Here is a 20592-nt window from a genome sequence, read left to right as displayed (position 1 = left end):
TACAGATACTTTTTATTTTTGCTAATCATTTAAAAGAAATATGTAAAATAGATTTTTTAAAAGGGAATATTATAAAAACTTATACAGTTAATACCTCGATTTAATGTTATTAATTTTTCTGTTAGTTTCTAAGTAAACTTGGAACGTTTCACTTTTTCTTATTTTGAGGTATTTCAAAAAATTTGTTTCTCTGTAGTTCCCGCTAGTGAGAGTACTTTTTTAGGAAAATTTTCTAGAAAATGTTTAAAGCATTATTGTCTACCCACCAGAATTTAAATGTTGTACTTAGTGCATTTCCCTACCAATATTTTTTTCCATTTTAAGTACTAATTTTTCATCAATCTTCATTATCTGAATCACATAAGAAATCTGATATGTTACTGTTGATTCAACAACCTTGAACTGATTCTTAAAGTGCCTTTTTTTTGTCATTTTAAGCATGAGAACTTTTTTTCTTATAGACTCGTTCATTGACTGCTTAACTGGACATTATTATTTATTAAATTATTTTTTTATTTGAAGTCATTGGCACTCGAAGTTTTCTCAGTTCACTGCCAGCCTCCGCACTAGTCATCATTGCTACATTTATTATTCAGTGGATCAGTGGATTTAGTCCTTCTTCTGTCTTCGCCCATTATAATAACAGAGCTGTTCATTAATATAGAAACACTAGCTGGTAACTTATAAAAAAAAAAGCAGTTAACAACTAAAAAATCCTAAATAATTTAATCAAGAAACTGTTGGTTCAGTAGCATTTCTTACTAGAAAAACTGCACTTTTTTTCTTTATATCAGCAAGTCCCTTTTTGTTCAATTTAATAAGAATGATGTATTATATGTATTGTTTACATATATGTTATTAAATTTACAGAATAAATAAATTTTGGGTACTTAATAGTACATAATACAATAATTAAAAATTGAATCCCGAGATATCATTAAATAGATAAAATTTACAATTAAAGATTTTTCAAGTTCTCTTTATTCCCAAATATTACACATTCTTTGACCTACTCCAGCAAGACTAAAGTTGTTCTCATCTGGGCCGCCAGTTCTTCATACGAAGTTGATGAAGCCTATCGCAGTAGTTTTCTAAGTGTGCGTTTATGAATAAAGTTATAAACAACTCTACCCATCTTCCCTAGGATAATATCAGTGTGTAGGAATATTATCCTCAAAAAATCATATTAGGATTCCTTTTGTCTGGGTGGTGCACTAGTCTTCTTAATTTATTATAATTATTATTTTCTATTGCTGCTGGACTTTTTTTTAGATGTGTCAGCTGAGGCAGAAATCTATTTTTTTTTTTTTTTAAATATATTAGTTGTAGAATTAAGCCATTCTGTGGACAGAACTCCTACTCCGAAAATAAATAAATGTAAATTAAATATAAATCCTTGGGACTCCCTAGTTTACATCCCTATAAAGCTAATTTTTGATATTTGAAAATAGGAGGAATAATTTTTTTTGATAGTAAGTAGATCCGAAGGAAATTGGACAAATACAAGCAGCTTGTGAAGCAGATTTCTTGAAGTAATATTTGTATTTAATTTTTTTTTTTTTGTCTCAGAATTATGCGCATTTTTTCTTTTTTATAATGGTCAAAAATATTTAAAATATTTTATCTTGTTAATTTTTACAGAATTATTCAAGGGAATCATTGTCGAGTCAAAAGACGATTCCTCTTCCACACACTACACTCCAAAGGCACACTAAAGCAAATAAGAGTCTTCTTTTGCCTAGGTAATATATGTTCTTCAGAAATAAATCATACATAGTTATATGTGCATTTTGTTGCACATTCAACTGTTTGGATTTCTCCGTGATAAGTGGACTGAACGTGGTAAATGAAGAAGAAAATGAGTAAAGTACTACATTGAAACTCTATAAGTTAGTTTTTTTTTTAAAGAAAAAAAAAACACAAATCTTTTCCCACAGTACAAAAGTATACAAAAATAAAAGCTTTCACAAGTCAAGTATGTAATTTGAGAACAATTTAATAAGGACGTTTGAATTAGCACCTATTTTTTCTTATGCTAGGATTGATTTATACTTGACATTTGGCCTGTAGTAGTCACTGCATTTTATTTTTCTTCACTTTTTTCATTTCTTTTTAATTTTATTTTTTGTTTCAATAAATTAGCTCAAGCAAAAATATCGCTTATAAATTTGCATACTTGGGGATATTAGGGACAATTTTGTTATTAACGTATAAGGTTCAAGAGACCTATAAGATTCAAACTTCCTGTTAAAAAAAAAATTGAGGGTTCTAAGAGTCTAAGGCCTTCTATTCTGTCCAAAACCTCTCAGTGCCAATTTAGCTACCTCCAATACCAGAGGTTGTTTAAACTAAGGATGTCTTCAATAAAATATACAGAAGATAAGTGCAATGGAGCTAGAGATTGCATTTGGGTACGCTAACCTCCAGGTATTGTGTACATCGACTACTTCTTCAACACCTAACATCGGAGCAGAGGCTCTGACTTCCTTGAGAAACTGCAGTCCCATTTTTATGAGAGGACTTCTTTCCCTCTAATATTTTCTTTTTTGTTTTTGGATTTGAATTAAGTTCTTATCTTAGTACGATTAAGTGACATTAAATCATTTATTCCAAACTGGGCTTTGGTCTTAAAATAAACTCATACTAAAAGATTTAACTTTAAATTCATATTGTGTGAACTGTTTTCTGTAATAAACGATCCTTATATTGCCAATTCAAAAAAAAAGGCGAATTATTTTCTTTTATTCATTTGGCATAATGATTCGTGCAGTTAAACAACGCATAAGTTTAAAAATTTAATCATTATATCAATTGTCTTAGCTTAATAGGAAGTTATATGAATTTTAAGTTTCGCAATAGTTTCACAAGCATAACAGTTGGGATAAGCTTTGACTTAGTTATTTTTCTGCTCATTAAAGCATTATTTCACATATTTAGAAAAAAAATGGTCACATATTAGGACCTTTTTTTTGCACATTAAATAAATATTTCTTAAAATTTACATTTACTCTAAAAAAGGTACATTAAAAAAGTCAAATGTCTAAATCAAGAAATCAATTAATAATTTAAAGAGTCTTGGTTCTGTGTGTACCAATAGTAAATAATACTAATACTTTTTCTAATGGAAAAACAAAAAGCTCGAAAATACAACTTCTAATGTTGTTATTAAAATATAATTAATATAATCCATATTATTATCAGCACCATTCAATAATAATTCCTTAAAAATTTAAAAAAAAAAATCAAATGCAACATTTTGTTTTAGCTTTATACTTTAAATTATTATTGTTTTTTTAATTTTTGGAAAAAAGTTGGGTATTAATTCATTAGATTAGTTTATAGAATATAGTAATATTTTCTTGCTAACTAACTTTTAATATGGTCTTTTCATTGGCATTCTTTTACTTTAAATAATGTAAAAAATATTTCAGATTTTATTTTCCTCATGGAAAAGTTACAAATCAAGCGGAATATCATGTTATTCATGAAGCTATTAAATCTGTCTTCCAAACTTTGCCTAATCACCGTGCTGCTTCTGAACAATTTGATCGAGTTACCAAAGTAATTCAATATTTACAATGTATTATTATTCTGAGTTCAAATAATTTCTGTTTAATATTTTTTTTTTTTAATTTCATGAATTCTTTTAACTTTTATCTATATGTATCCTTAATATTTTCTAGGCCTGTGGTTGTCCTCTTTATTGGAAAGCACCTCTGTTTATTGCTTGTGGCGGAGACAAACTAGGTTATGTAGAAATGAATGTAATGCTAGAATTCTTTAAAGAGTAAGTTTTTTAAAATACTGTTTTAAAATGCATGAAGACCTTTAGCTAGCTGTGAGAACATGGAATAGTTAATGTCAGTTTGTGTTTCAGACTTAATAACAACTATCACGACGCAGCCTCAAGATTTTTAAAAATTTTAACTAAAGGGCAAGAAAGAAATTATTTGTTACCTGAAGACTTTATGCCATTAGTTCAAGATGTTGTTGACACTCATCCTGGTTTAACATTTTTAAAAGAAGCTATTGAATTTCACTCAAGATATGTGCATACAGTATGTATTACTGACTATATACTCGTTTTTCCTATTTACTAAGATTTACGAACTTATTCATTTAAAATTTCATAAAAATTAAATTTGCAATAATTAAAAATTTCAGGTAATTTCCCGGATATATTATTGTGTAAACAGTTCTTGGACAGGAAGGATAACTTTGCAAGAACTACGACATAGCAATCTTCTTTCAGTAATTCAACTTTTAGAAAAAGAAGAAGATATTAATCAAGTTACTCAATATTTCAGCTACGAACATTTTTATGTGATATATTGCAAATTTTGGGAACTAGACCGGGATCATGATTTGTTTATTGATAAACACGATTTGGCAAGACATAGTGATCAAGGTACTAAATTTACAAAATCCCGTTTATTCAGATTCAGATCTTCAAGATTTTGGTTCCATCTCACTTTTAGAGAATTTTGAAAATGAACGTTTCTTCTTTTCATAATTATGTAGAACATTAAACAAGCACTGATAGCTTATTGTTCAGCACTCTTTTTAAAGTATAGATTGCTGTAAAAAATAAAAATAAAAAATAAAGTAAAATTTTGAAGAGGTTCCAAATTTTAAGAATTTCATTAAATAAGTTTTAAAAAAATCTGAAGTCCTCAATTGTTATTAATTGCTAAATTTATGTTTACAGCTTTATCCTCTCGATTAATTGATAGAATATTTTCTGGAGCAGTGACGAGAGGGAAACAGACTAAGGATCGAGAATCTCAAAGTGTACAAAAAAAAATGTCTTATACTGAATTCGTTTGGTTTTTGTTAGCAGAGGAGGATAAATCTCATCCGAGAGCTATTGAATATTGGTTTAGGTATATGAGTTTATAAGCATTATATGATTTGCCTAGCTATATTCTACTAGGTATTGAAATTAAATAGAAATGCAAAGTATCAATGTATTGGCAAGTAACAGTTTTGCGTTAGCAAAAAATAAAATTAAAACTAAAATTGAAAAAGAACTTCTAAAAAGAAGTCCACTATTTAATTTTAACTTAAATGTACTGAAATATAAATTTAATTCTAAACAAAGTTAAGATTTTATAAGGATATCAAAAGTGGATTAAAATATTAGAAGCCCTTAAAAGCTCCAAGAAAAAAATAATAGAAAGGAAATTATAATTTAATTTCTTTCTTGGATTTTTTTTTTTTTTTTGCATCAATGCTCAAATTTGTGCAAATTATCATATTTACATTTGTCCTTCTGCAGTAAGAAATTGGAGCCTATTTTCCTGCCTTTTCAGTTTCCATACAACCTCTATAGTGTAGGTTATGTTCATTGTTTTAGATGTATGGATTTAGATGGTGATGGGTTTCTGTCAATGTATGAACTGGAATATTTTTATGATGAACAGCTGCAAAGAATGGAAGCAATAGGAATTGAGTGTTTACCCTTTGAAGACTGTTTATGTCAGGTTTGATTGAAATATATATATATTTTTTTTAAATCGAAGGTTTTTTGATATTTTATCATTGCATAAATGAAGTTTTTTTTTGGAAATTACTCCTCCATATTGGCTAAATACATTATTAATATAAATGAAGAATATTAGTACTATTAAATTATTATTATTATTGATTCTTGTTTGATTGGAATTATTTAATTAAAAAATTCTTTTATTGTAAAATCTCACACTTAAAATTCCTTAAAAATTTATTAAAACTGTCCGGTAGGACAGTTGTATAAGGGTTGACCATCAAAAACTGCACGAAAAAGCGTAACGTTGAAAAACACCCAACTTTGACAATTTTTTTCTCTTTTTCTATAAAAGATAAAATTCCCAAATTTTCTTTAAATCTTACTCCAAACCCTCCTTTATAACTGTAATTTTTTTGCAACCACCCAGATCTAATAGGTTTCGAGAAAAAAGTTGCCGAAAATGAGCAAAAACGGCTTTTTCAAAAAATGTTCTTGTTCTTGTTCTTGTTCTTGTTCTTATTCTTATTCTTGTTCTTGTTCTTGTTCTTGTTACCTTTTTTGTAAACAACGTAGCGCCTAAACGCGTGAACCGATTTTCATGAATGAGGTGTCATTCGATTCAATATTTTATGTAGATGTGCCTTTTGGGGGTCCCGACGCTGTACATCGAATGGGAGAGGAGTTAGCCCCCTTTATGTAAGGCCCCCTCCAAAATTATTATTACTAATTACTCTGTAAATCTTGGCCCGATTTTGATAAAATTTGGTAGGATGATAGGGTTAGGGCTCCCCTAAGTAACATTAAAGCGGCGATCAGCTCTTACACTTGTTAAGGGGAAGTATAGCAATCGTTTCAAATTATCGACACGTGAACCGATTTTTATGAATGAAGTGTCATTCGAATCGAAATTTTATACAGATTTGCACTTTAAAAGTCTCGGCACCGTGCCTCATAAGGAGGGGAGTTTGCCCCACCCAAATAAGGCCCTTTCTAAAACTATTATTACCAATATTTCTATAACGCTTAGTCCGATTTTGATAAAATTCAGCTCGAATAAGTGGTTAAAGCTCCTCTACGTTGCTGATTCTCTTGCTCCTACTAAGAGGAAGTACTGCAATCGTTTAAATTATCAATGAGTGAACCGATTTAAATCAATGAATTGTTCGATTAAAAAATCTTTGCCTCTTTGCCTTTTAGGGAAAAGTACTGCAATCCTAGTTTATTTTTCTTACTCCTCTTAAAAGGAAGTACTGAAATCGTAGTTTAATTTTGCTATTTACTTACAAATACCTTCCTATGTTATTCAAAACGCTTTCTCAAAAAAATTGTTATTGAGGATGGTTTGGGAGCCGCAACTACAATCATTTTTTAAAAAGATCTCTCCAGTGGTAGTTAACACCTTATCAGGTTATAATGATAGAATTGCTTATTCCAAATTTTAAAAAAATCTGTAAAGCAGATATGTAACTTTGTAAAATAGACAAAAAGGAAAATCTATCCAAAAGGTACAAAAATCTCCTTAACAAAAACTTACAGTTTAAAATGTTAAGTATAAGGGTTGATTAAACGCCAAAAGGTACACAAATCAGCGAGTACCCAACATTTCATTAATTTTCATTAATACTTCATTAATATTTAAGTAATTCTACTGCATTAATTTTCATTAATAAGTTATTTTTTAGAATTTATTAGATATCACAGACCCTTATGCTGGCCACTTCATTTATATTATTTTTTTGTTATAATTATGATAAATCATATATACGTACATGCATGTTAAAGTAAAGATAAAGTTAGAGTAGGCTACTGTCTTGAATTCGTCTTACCGAAATATTCGTGAGCACAATTAACACACAGTTAATAACAAGTAGATTATTAAACAATAATTATTCATTTCTCTATTGTAATTTAATTTAGTCCCCCTAATTTTACTTATAGTAAAATACTGGAATAATTAGCTGTCCTAAATATATGCATATCTTATTTACTTTATATTACATATATACAACTTTGTGGGAAGAACACCTAGATGGAGAATGTAATTGAAGAAAACTATATTATTTGCGATAAAGCCAGATAATTATTACCTGTTATTATAAACGTTTGACTACTTCATACAATAACAATTACTTTAATCGAAGAATGAACTTAAACCGACGATTTTTATTTAAGAAATAAAAATAAATAAATAAAATAAACAAAATCATTGATGTATGTTGGTGTGAGCATTTTTTTAAACAAGGTTTTGAATTTTTTAGCCTCATATTTTTATTTTATTTTTTATAACGTTTTTCTTTTTAACCTGTAATTAATAGTTTGATTATTATAAATAACTAGATATTACAGTCAATCTACAGTGCTACTTGAACATATATTTTGTAGACGAAAATGGCCAGCATAAGGGTCTGTGATATCTAATAAATTCTAAAAAATAACTTATTAATGAAAATTAATGCAGTAGAATTACTTAAATATTAATGAAGTATTAATGAAAATTAATGAAATGTTGGGTACTCGCTGATTTGTGTACCTTTTGGCGTTTAATCAACCCTTATACTTAACATTTTAAACTGTAAGTTTTTGTTAAGGTACTAATTTATAAATGAGATATTGTTTATTGATTTTAGATGCTGGATATGATCAGACCAGAAAATCCTGAAAAAATATCATTGAGTGATCTTAAAAAATGCAAAATGACACCAATCTTTTTTGATACATTTTTTAATTTGGAGAAATATTTGGATCACGAACAGAGGGATCCGTTTGCATCTCAAAGAGATCATGATAATGAGGTATGAGTAGCAACATTAATGATAAGATCTATCTCATATTTAAAAATGTAATTAAGGTAGTCCTTAAGTAATGTAATTAAGTGACCCTTTCTATAAATAATTTAAAACTTCCATAACATATATTTAGTTTGAACGCTCACTTTCAGCAATTTTCATAATTAAATTTTTTTGAAACTTTATTTTTTTATTCTAAAAACGTAAACTAAGTTTAATTTTTAAATTGTACCGTTGCCAAATGTGTGATAATAGTCTGACAAAAAAAAAAAAAAAAATTAAATAATTATAACTAAAACATTAAGTCGAATTAATAAAATGGAAAAAAAAATCAAACATCAAATGAGCAAGGAGGTTTTATTACCGAAAATTTGTGCAATGACAAAATATTTGTGATGCGGCAGCTAGTAAAAAGATAATGACAGTAACAAGAAATGGAATGTGACCTATATAGATCTGGTAAAGGCCTATAATAGCAGGCATAAAAAAGGAGTCCAAATAATGTACTGTAATTATTTATATCAGGGAAAGATATGGAGACCGCTGTCGAGGCAGTTCAAAGACTCTGCCTGAAGGCTTGAAAACGGTGCTACATTTCGCTTACTTTGTTTAAAGTCTATTTGAGCAGTACTGTGACCGAATGTAACAGGAAATGAAATGGGATTGGTAGGCTACTAGAAGAAGGCTTGTCAGTTTTGGAAACGACCAACTTGTACTTGCCCAAGTTAAGGAAGATATGTTAAAAAAGTACTTAATTTGAAGTGTGCCATTATTATTGTGCTCACACGTATTAAATACATTTAATACCAGGAAAGCTCCTTATCGAGTTCTAATTTCTGGAACCTTATCTGGAAGTTCAAGTTAGGCATAAGATAAAACTAACCTGATCATACCCTATTTAGCTAAATTTTTTTTTTTTTTGTTAGATGTCCGATTGGGATCGCTATGCTTCTGACGAATATGAACTGCTAGTAGCTGAAGAAGGTGGTACCTCTGCTGATGGACATGATCATCAGCTGTAAGTGCTTAACGAACATTTTATTTAAGTATATTTAATATGGAGAGAATTGATTTTCGCAAAAGAATTTCCAAGTAAATAGCAAACATAATGGGATATTTGTTTGCTTCTTCAGTTTTGTAAAAAACTTGACCAGTTTGAATTTTTTTTTTAAGTTTTGTAGCATTTCTTAAAAAATAATGCGTAGTTCCCTTAATTCTAAACATTTCGATAAACGCAAGACTTTCCTTTGTTTCGTTGATGGGTTGTATAAAGTTGTCGTTATTATGTAAACACATCCTAGCCCATGGATAGTGTAACAACAGGTGGGGTAAAACTCATTATTTTGAAATATGAAAACTTTTTTATGAGGCCTCAATAAGTTTAAAATAGCAGCGAAAAATTGCTACTTGCTCTTGTTAGCAATTTATAATGAATGCATTTATAAAATGATTAATCTCTCGATATTGTGATTCTGCAATCTGCATCTGCGGCGATAGTAAACTACACCTTGTGGGTAAGGCTGAATTTCACCGAAACATGTGACGATAAATAAAAATGCGCTTTGATTTTTAGATTTTCGGCTAGTTCTAAAGTATACATTAGTATAATTTTTGTGCAAATTTTAATGCTTTTTCACTGATGATTGCAGTTCTCCCTTATGGCTCAATCCTCATCAAACCTAATGGAACTTGAATACTGCCACTTTTTAACACCCTAAGCAAATGTTTGGACAGTTTAATTTTTTACTCTATGATATAGATTGTTCAATCAATAAGCATAATTTATCTATGTAGGAGTAGTTATAATGTGTTTTTTTATTTTATTTTTGTCTTACTTGCTTTGGTTGGAGTAAGAATATGAACTTGGGTTCTCTAATAAGTCCCATTCCTAGGTTCTTTTTTATGTCTTTTAGTGGCTGATCACCCCTCTAGATCCTTTCCTAACAAAGATTCATCTAATTCGACAGTCACAACTTAAGTAGCGTTTAATGTACTACTCTATGTAAAAACGCTTAGATCGATCGGTGGAGAAGGTCTTGCTGCGATTGTTGATATCAGTACACTAAACACGTTAATTCCCAGAAAATTACATGTTTCAGAAAAATAAGAATCGTATTAAATGCTGTTACAGAAATAAGATTTCTTTTGATATCCACCTCCATGTTAGTGACGTGAGCATACAATGCATCGGCTGGATTTAAATCTTTATAAGTGCAGTACATAGACAGCCATTTCGCAATCGAGTCTTTGACTGAACTTTTGTACAAGTATTTTTGCAGGATTGGATACTTTAACCGATAGAAATTTAACTGAAATATCGATTTTAAGTCTGATGAGCATAGTTATATCTATAGCCTTAGTTATCCTGTGAACATGGCCAATTGTGCCCTCGTCAGCCTCATCAAACAGTGAATAGAGGAAAATGTGGTTAGATCCCCTATTGTGGTTAGATTAGCTGATTATTATTTGATTCAATAGTTTTAGTATCATGTTTTACAATCTGAGGCGTTCATCGCTAAATCTGGGATCTCCTCTCCTTTGCACTTGGGAATTTTATGACGTTTTTCTTAATTTCTGTAAGGAAATTAATTAATTTAGTACTTTTCTGCGTTCCATTCCTTGATCTAGCTAATTCTTGTCATGTGGTAGCCCATCTCTGTTGCCTGCTTGCTTGCATTTTTTTTTTTGATAAGGACATCTTCTGAAATTAACCACGTTATTAAATAGAATGAGAACGAAAGAATAGATTTAATTGGAACATTACGGTTTTGTTTCAGTTGTACTTTTACCTTTATGAAGTGTTCGACGAACTTATTAGATTCTCTTAGATATAATACTCCATAAAATAATGTATTGGTTTTCTAATTTTAGAATGAGACATTTTTGATATATCTTTTATTAGAAATATTGGGTTTAGTTAAAGCTCTTAATACGTCTTCATGTAGTCTTAACATTTGCAGAGATATTGAAGATGAAATGTAGCCATTGTAAAGCAATGATTATACTTGTAAGTAATATTTGAAGTTTTACTCATAGCTGCATGATTTCATGAAATTTGTTTTTACCCTATCCAAAAAATTTTGAATTTGAAAATATTTAAATATTTATTACTTGCTTTACTCTAATACATTACTTTGTTTTCCCATATTTATTTTATTTCTTCAGCTAAAGTTTGTTTGAAATATTTTGAATAAGCTTCGTGTATTTACTTTTTAATTAGATTAAGTTTGATTTCCCATCAGTTAAGCCATTATTCACTTTCTGCTCGATAAAGTATTTTTTTTTTTTACTAAATATTTATGCATGAATGAATTAATCCAACAAGCCTGTGAAGAAATTTTATTTTAGTTAGTTGTATTTTATATCAATTTTTGTTTAATTTAGCAATATTTCTTTAAATTATCATTCGTGAATATTGTAGATAACTAAAAATGCGTCTAGCGGCCTCTACAGTTAAGCAAACGACGTTCCCTATTGAGGGAAAGTTTTAAATATTTCAACTTGTCAGATCTAATAATTATTTGTATTAAAGCTAAATCTTAAAGTTGGTATTAGTCTATATTAGTAAATATAAAATTTTTGTTGGTTTTATCGTGAATAGAATGTTTGTTTTTCATTTTCTAGACGGTTTCAAATTTTCATTGAGAACATAAGAAAATGATTCGTCAGTTTGTTGTTGATAACTAACTACCACACTACTACACCAACTACTACAAAGTCCAAGTTGTTGGCAAACGCACACTGGATTACATGTTAATGTTTCTTTGAATAATCATTAGGGATACAAACTATTCCTTCGTTCTTGAAGATTTATGTATTGTAGTTTTGCTAATATTCTATCTAGCTGCTCGCAGTAACTTTTGATGATAATTTTAGGCTGTTAGGAAAAAATTCATTCATTTTTTGTTTTTCTTTCCACAAACCGGGGGTTTTTTTTTGTAAATAAAATATCTGGTTGATCAGAGCGGTAATATATTGTCGGATATTTAGGATGCCCGAACTCCTTTCATTTACATTTCAGTCGGTATAACTGATTGCCAGTAATCACAGGTGACAACCAAGTTAGGTCCTATTACTTGGAAGTCCTTCAATTTTAGTGCAAATAGTAAATATAAGTTTGTCTCATTTACAGAGTGTAGGACCAAAGTTAGGTCCTATTACTTGGAAGTCCTTCAATTTTAGTGCAAATAGTAAATATAAGTTTGTCTCATTTACAGAGTGTATGGAGAGAATTCGGAAGAAGATGTGTTGTCTCCAAATCTGGATGAAATGTTTGGTGGCAACCCATATGTTAATAATAATAATAAATTATTGTGGCAACATCCCGATGTCACCGTAACATCATGTAGCGTACATCATGCAGATCGAGATTATGTTGATGATTTTGCCGACAGGGACAGTCCTATATAAGTAAATAAATAATTGATTACATATTTTTTTAATTTTATAAAAATGAATTAGTAAAACAGAATAGTTTTGCAATTTACAACTTCAATATAATAATTTTTCCGAAGAAAATACATATAGTTGTTATTTCTTAATGGAAATTATATAAATATAATGAATATCATTTAACATAAATATACTCTAACTAATTGCCACAATTAATATATTTATAAAGAATTTTTGTTATTACTTGTTGATTTTGTGTTTATTATATAAATCGAAAAGTGGCATTAACACATCATTATTTGATTAAAAGTTCCTAATGTATAAATTATATAAACAAAGCCATAAAAAGTAAATGAACATATAATTTTATGTTTTCATTATTACTATTATAATTTTTTATTGAAAGTTTAGAATTAATTCTTCAAAAGTATTTCGCACAGATACAGATGCCTTATTTAATAATTATGAAGTATTTATGATGAAATTCAATGATATGTTGAATTTTGAAAAAAAAAAAAAAAAAAATAGGAATTGGCTGTTTTCATGTTTTACTTCCATTTTTATTTATTTTTATTTTTTGAAAAATATTCTCTCAATTTTGGTTTGCATCAGATTTATCTTGCTAAAAATAATGAGATTTTTTCAGACTGCAGTTTGATTAAAAAAAAAAATTCTGGTTTTGTTTTTTTTAAATTTGGTTATTGGGAAGCATTCTAATTATTATAAAAGATCTAATGTGTTTGTAATAATTAACCTTTGATAAATTAATCTCAAGTCGTGATTCAATTAATCAAAATAGTAAATAATTCGTTACATATAACTCTTTTACTTTAACCTCTTTGGGGTTTAAGGTTCAGTACAAAGTATAAGTCACTTGTTCACTGTTTGTTAAACTTTTGAGGTATTTGGTAAGGGTGCCAGATAATTAACGTATTAAAATAAATCAACACTCCAGACTTTGTTCCAATCTTGTATGATCTGTAGAATATCTATCAATTAGTTGCTTTAACCTTGTAAATTGCTAGAACCATTTCGAAAGAAACTAACTAAATTTTTATGTATTTACATTAGTTTCATTCAGAATTTCATATCAACGTCCAAAGATATGTAACTTAGTGGCCACATGTATTACGACTTTCATGTTGAAGCAAAATTTGATTAAAAGGGTTGCTTTAGAAGTACTAGCCTCAATATCTAGAATTTTCATTTTAGTTTTGACTTACACACACTCAAAGCTTATTATACATAATTTGAATCATTCTAATTTGTGTTAATGGAAAGAATCTTCATCCTTTTTTAGAATTTTGGGAGTTCTTCCCATGATACGAGGGCTGAATATACTTACTTGCGGGCTGCTACTCTAAATTCTAGTAGAAACTAATGCACAAAAACTTATCAAATTTATCCCCTTATGTATGTTCATGTTTCTTCCTTGTAACCAAAACCAGTAGTTAATAAATTTAATTGTTTTTTTTTATGTAATGTAAAACATAAAATCGGACGTATAATATTAATTATTTAAAATTTGGACAAAATGAAATTGTGTTCATTGTAGGTTTTAGGAAAGTAACTTAGTCTAGTCTTTGTAACTGGTACAATTAACAAACCTCTTAATCACTTTTCATCTGTTTACATTTTATTTTTTCTTAGTTATTGGAAACAAAACTCCTAAATACTCAGTAATTTAAAAGAGTATTTACTATGTACTCTTACAAAAGTGTATAAAAGAATATTTTACATTGTCGACAATTAATTTATTATAGCAATATTAATATTGTTTAGTTTTTAAATAGTTAATAAAATATAACCACACAAGTCATTTATGAAAAAATACAAATTAATAGGTATTGAAATATTTGAGCTTTAGTTTAATATTTTTAAAAGTGCTAAATATTGTAGAATGAGCAAAAGAAATATTTCAAAATGGTCAGAAATATCGCAGTGAGGCATCACATATTAATTTTTAAAAAGGGCGTTTCTTTATAGTCAGCGCTGTTAAATTGTAATTATTTTAAGAGAGTTATTATTTTTCTTTTCGATGTTCACCTTTTATTTAATTTTTTCTTTTATATGATAGGCCCAAACAATTTTATTTTATTTGTACCTTAGCTATTTCTCTTCGCGTTTTATTTGCTTTATATCTCACTTAGGTCAAAAGCAAAGCTTAAGATTTTGCATTGGCAAAGCTAAGTTTTTCGTAGAAGAATTTAAATACAAACTTCTGAGTACTGAAGACATTAAAAAAATGCTCTTCCTTTACATGATAGCTATAGTGCCTTCCCCTATTACCCGTCCTGGAGCCTTCCATACTCGGAAAAAATCTAGTGAAGATGTTACCACAATGTTCACCAAATTCTATGGTATCAAATAAGACTTGGCTCTAATAAACTGAATATTAATGATTTTTTTTTTCCTGACTGGAATTTTATGAAAGTAACCGTTGTTAGTTATTTAATTTACTAACCAAAATTCAGCAAAAATTATAGAGCTGTTAAAAATAATAATTCAGTTAATGAAAACAAATTCAACAATTATATGAAACTCTAATGAAAAGTAATATTCCCTCAGTTAAGGGAGATTTTGTCAATGCATAAATACATATTAGACTGTAAGAATGCAGTAAATATGAAAGTAAATTAATTGTGTACCCTTCAAAAAATTAAACTTGTTTTCACGTAGGGATATTCATACGAAAATAGAAATAGCAAACTAAAGAATAATAAACATAATAGTGCGTTTATGAATAGTTCCTTGATTTTCAGTGTTGTGTTCCCTCAACGTTTAGGGAATTTTCGGTGAAAGGCAGCAGCGGGCCCAAAACATTGAAAACCATTAAGATTTTTTAAAAAAAATTCCGTTTGTTGTTGGAGTAAAAAAAAACAAAAAGTATATATTCATAAGGATAAGAATAATTATATGTAAAGAAGAATCCTTAGGTATATAAAATTTTTACTTCTATTTTCCAAAAATCGTCTACTAAAACAAAGCCCTCTTGAACACAAAATTTCAGAAAATCCTAAGCTTTATACGTACTGTTTTCCTTTCTCTTACCACACTTTCCCCAGAATATTTGCGATTTATCTTCGAACTTAAAATTCCAGAATTAAATAATCAAGGACAACAGCTTAAATTATCATACAGAGACCAGGGAAAACTAATCTATTCCCAAAGTTCGAATTTGATCGTGCCATATTTTAATCCTTATCTACAAAAATTCTTTGCAACATAGTCAGGGTTATCTTTGAAAACTCTAAACTTCATCTGATCTTTTCTCTCTCATTCTTCTTCATTTAGAGAAAATATATCTTTTTATTTTATTGTATTGTTTTTTCAATACCATATCATGTGACGTTCAGTCTTTCGACGGCGTGTAGTCCAGTATATCGTGGAAATTTAAAGAAATATTTATATAATATTTATCCTACAATTCCACACAATCCCTTATCTAAAATTTTGCAATTTACTCGTTCTTCTCTCAAACGTACTTAGAAGGCAGAGGACCTTGCGTCCATTTTTTTGTCAGACACTCCGTGCACAGCAGAGATCTATTTTCGTTACATGTCACTTACATGTGTGAACATTTGTGAGTAATATAATATGGCTTTGTATGACTTCCACATTCCGTGCATTTCTAATTTAATTGTCAAATAAGGCAACGTGGCAGTAAAATTATAAAGGGAAACAAATCGATTTTACCAATCCTAACTATGGAGTTCATTTTGGGTTTGCATTATCCGAATTTTTTTTGGATTCTGTAAAATCTAATCCAATGTTTCAGTTTCTTGTTATTGTGTATTTCGGAGGGCGCCATGATATCTGAGCAATTTAGAGATTAAATGGCTAAGCTAAGATGCGGGATTCGAATAAGAAAATTTGCATGGTGTACGATGTGTTAATATTGAAATTTATTGTCCACTGACATACTCGGTTAATATTTACCTGTGCCCATGAGACTTTAAAGTTCGCCAAATGCCTGTCTGAAATTATAGACATAATTCACTTTTTTAAATGTGTACTTGGTATAGATGTGATAGAATTCGAGTATATAATTATTTTGTATCACCAGTGCATTATTCTCGGGAATACTTAAAAAGCCAATTAAGAAAGTAATTTTAATTTTGTATTTCCAGCAAAGCAAAGCATTTTTGTTGGTCCGCTTAAATGGGCCAAGCAAAACAATTTTTGACTCTTCCAGTTTCCTAGTTTCAGTTGGAGATCAACAGTACCTCCAATCACTCGCCTTGTAGAAAGTAGTTGCATAATAAAACTAATAATTAAATGATAAAAGTAATTATTATGTATTATTTAACAAAAAATTAATTTTTGATTTCTGTTAATTTTTGGCCAAAAAGAATTATAGGTAGCAAGGTGACTCCTAACATTTGCTACAAACCATTCCGTTAAAGCAGATTTGTCAACTTGTTGCCTAAAAAGAACAAAAAGATTTAAATTAACTAAACCTTACAACTACAAATTTTAGGCAAAAAACAATACAAGGTGTTTATATGCATCAAAAAGTTTACTATTTCTATTTAATATTTTTCTGAATTGTTTTATTATAAATAAGAAAATTTTAGTATAACTTCCAAGGAAGGAGTCTAACCGACAAATGGAAAGATTGTTTCAAAGCTTAGTTTGGTTTTATTTTATTTTTTATATAATATATAATTTTTATATAATATATATTTATCAACTGCTTTTTTTCTATCTTTTTATCTTTTATAGATTAGTTAGAAATACAAATTTTTTTGGATATAATCAATTAATTAATAGAACTGTATAGTGTAGGATGCTTTAAATTAACTTAAAAGTGCCATCTCTGTTCGATAATTTTTTAATTTATAAATTTGCATATATCTTAAGAAATAAGTAACTTCCAAAAAATACTGTTTTAACTGCGCTTATTTATTAAATTTATAAGCATTTATGTGTAATATATATATATATATAGGATATATATATATATATAACATGTACAAGTACTTACGAATCAAATACTTTGCACACTTCCGCATTAAAAATATTGTTTTTCAAATAATTATGTTTTAAATAATATTAGAATTGTTTAAGAAATAAAATTCTATTATTTGTATAAAATTATTGGATTATGACGTTAAAAACGTGAAATTAAACATTTTATATAATACATTTTTTTTTTTAAGTGATATTCATAGTTTTTGTACTCCAATATTGAATAGTAATACATACCATTGAAGGTACTTTTTGCTACAAAGTTGGAAAGAAAGGATTTATAGGAATAGGATAGGCTTTTGGGTTTGATATTTTTAATTTAATAATAAATTACGTTGAGCTCGATGGCTCAATTCCCAAAGAATAATTATGAAATGTACAAAAAGTAAGTTATACTTGAATATAGACTAACGTTATTGTATAAATATCTTTTTTATAAGGATTTGTTTTTTTTTTCTTTCTAAATAAACAAGAGAGAGTGTGTGTGAGAGAAATTTTCAGAATTTAGTGCATGTTTATTTACTATTTTATATTAAAATTAAAATTTTTAGACTGAATTAATTTTTTTTTTTTTGTAATAGCGTAGAAACTAATTTGTTACAATTTATCACACTGTTACCATTCATTTACAAATAAACATAGATTATATTAAGAATGAAACGGAATTTTAAACATTAGTGACTAGCTGACCAATCCAAACTTTTATTACACAACATACAAAAATTATCTTTAATGAAATGCATTTTCTCAAAACTTTGATGTTTCAGAAAAAAAAGTATACGTTATTGTAAAAATTGTTGCGTTTTGATATTTTTTATTCAGAGTTTAAAAGTACAACAAATCTCTTTTGTTTGGTACATCAGTATGCCATTCTACTAAAGCAAGTATTCCATTTTAGATTAACTAGAGAGCAATGATAACCAGAATATATTAATAACACATTTCCTAAATGATGGTTTATAACTGCCAATAGAGAAACAGATTTTAACCATAAAGCATGTTTGTTTTACTTCAATTTTGTTTATAAATTTCTGTGTTGTTACGAGCAAGTGGCTCCATTTATTAATATTTACAAAATAATGCTCTGTCTGTGTAACTAAAAGTGAAAGATTTCTAACAATCTTTTTGGCGTAACAGTGTATACAAAACAAAGTTTTTAGACTTTTTATTGTCTATGGTGAGGCAAATAAAATTTTCAGTGATCAAATATCTATTTTGAGGTCCTGAGTCAGAAAAAGTGGATTTTAAAAAATGGTTTGTGTATGTATACGTACGTGATCATCTCAGCTTTAAAATCGCAAGAAACTCAAATTTTACAATAGAGAATTCCCACAAGGTCTGTAAAAAGTACCAAAAATCCCTTTAACGAAATTAATACTTACCTAAATTTCAAGTATTTTAGTTAGAGAAGTCGTGAGTATCTGCACCATATTTTTTGATTGAGGATACAATCTTTTTTGTTTCATCTAGGGGAGGCTGTTGTACCCTTAGGAAATGTTATTTAAGTTGTAAAATGGTGCTAAAGAATATCATTGATGAATTTGCTTATCAGATTTTGTTTCTCAAAACTTTGGACAAACAATATTTGTGTACTACTGGAATTACTACAGCAATTATTAAGACTGCTGCTATTTCCTCAGATTGAGTGGCTGGGTGAAGAAGCCTCTTCAGAGAATATGGTACTGAATATATTGTGATTAACTGCCAGCAATCATATTTTGAAATTTAATGGCAAAAGTTTAACAACCGAATTCCTAAAATTGTAGTAGTATTTGGGAATTGAGTTTAGAGATCCTACTGAGTTCAGAATAAATCGGTCTTCTTTCCTTGTAATTTTTTTAAATTTTTTGTTTAAACTGAAAGTTCTCATTTTCTACAATTTTATTTCAGAAACATGTTCTATAAATTTACAATTGCTGTGACTTTAAGAAAATTTGGTAGTCTAATTCCCCCCCCCCTCCAGTTACTAAAAAGGTTATATAGTAGTAAAGTGTATGTTTACTGGATATAGTCCACTAAAAATCTAATTTGTCCACCGTACTGGATCGAGGCAAAACTTTACATTCCTTCTTCAAACAGATATCAAAGAAATCACAAAAGTCGGAAGTAGCTCAAATAGATATGGGAAGAGTTATCCTTCTCCAGTACGTGTTAACTTCTGGCATATACATCTTCCTTTAACAATGACTTGGCAGTCAGTTATATTTGATATAATTTCGAAAATAATTTCTATTCTACTTGACAATAGAGAAATTCTTCCAGCGAAAGTCCTTTATATTTTTAATGTTTTAATGTAAATTCCATTTGCTAACAGGAAAGTGAATAATTTTGAAGAATTTAATCCAAAAGGGTTCATATATAACTCGATACATTCATATAAAAAATGTTATGGTAGTGCTTATTATATGCTTAAATAGTTGGCATTACTAATGCCAACGGTCCGGAAAAAGTCGTAGATGTTTGGAAGAATGGTAAAATTGAACATAAATAGGCAGCGGAATGAACACGCTCCTCCGGTTTATGACGTTAAATTAGATTATGATGAAATTCAGTTCTTCTTGTTGGGGAACAGGTTGTTCTTGAAAGAGCAGATGTTTCCTCTTAAGGGTAAACTCCTTTTGACGAGACAGCTGTAAAATCTGTCAGTCTAAGTCTTGGTCATGTTCTAAATAAGACCCCTTTTGTTTTTTTCTAGTGGTAGTTGAAAAAAGCACCCTGGGATTCAGGACAGCCTTAAATATATCATAAAAAGGGATGTGGATTACACCCGTGGGTAATTTTTTGTATCAATAGGAGTGTGGTTCAGATTCAGATTGTATTAAGAGCGGTTCCGCTAAAAAGGGGAAGAAACGCAAGCAATCCAAAATGCCCATTGTTGGAGTGTGGTTACGCACTTCTAGATTATCCTCTCCCGAAATAAATTTCAGCTCGCTCTATGGTTTTGGGGTAGTTTGG

At 28.9% G+C, this 20592-nt stretch overlaps 1 protein-coding gene across 4 annotated transcripts in view; it reads left to right on the top strand.

Annotated features, from left to right (window-relative positions):
* The window catches only part of LOC141452932 (serine/threonine-protein phosphatase 2A regulatory subunit B'' subunit alpha-like), a 30368-nt gene extending 12174 nt beyond the window's left edge, over positions 1 to 18194 (top strand). For 3 of the 4 annotated variants that reach the window (XM_074125504.1, XM_074125505.1, XM_074125506.1), the window contains exons 4-13: positions 1642 to 1742; positions 3432 to 3561; positions 3684 to 3787; positions 3878 to 4058; positions 4165 to 4408; positions 4709 to 4883; positions 5357 to 5483; positions 8116 to 8280; positions 9201 to 9292; positions 12492 to 18194. In XM_074125504.1, coding sequence (XP_073981605.1) covers positions 1642 to 1742; positions 3432 to 3561; positions 3684 to 3787; positions 3878 to 4058; positions 4165 to 4408; positions 4709 to 4883; positions 5357 to 5483; positions 8116 to 8280; positions 9201 to 9292; positions 12492 to 12684 — 1512 coding nt within the window. In that variant the 3' untranslated portion in view covers positions 12685 to 18194. Of the gene's footprint in view, positions 1 to 1641; positions 1743 to 3431; positions 3562 to 3683; positions 3788 to 3877; positions 4059 to 4164; positions 4409 to 4708; positions 4884 to 5356; positions 5484 to 8115; positions 8281 to 9200; positions 9293 to 11234; positions 11282 to 12491 lie in introns of all 4 variants that reach the window. The other variant, XM_074125507.1, reaches the window with a different exon arrangement.
* The last annotated feature ends 2398 nt before the right edge of the window (positions 18195 to 20592 follow it).

This window comes from Rhodnius prolixus, unplaced genomic scaffold, assembly GCF_049639745.1.
Source record: "Rhodnius prolixus isolate KJV_2025 unplaced genomic scaffold, Rpr scaffold_3, whole genome shotgun sequence".
Taxonomy (NCBI): domain Eukaryota; kingdom Metazoa; phylum Arthropoda; class Insecta; order Hemiptera; family Reduviidae; genus Rhodnius; species Rhodnius prolixus.
Note: the sequence above shows the minus strand (reverse complement) of the source record. Positions and strands in the feature narration are given on the sequence as shown.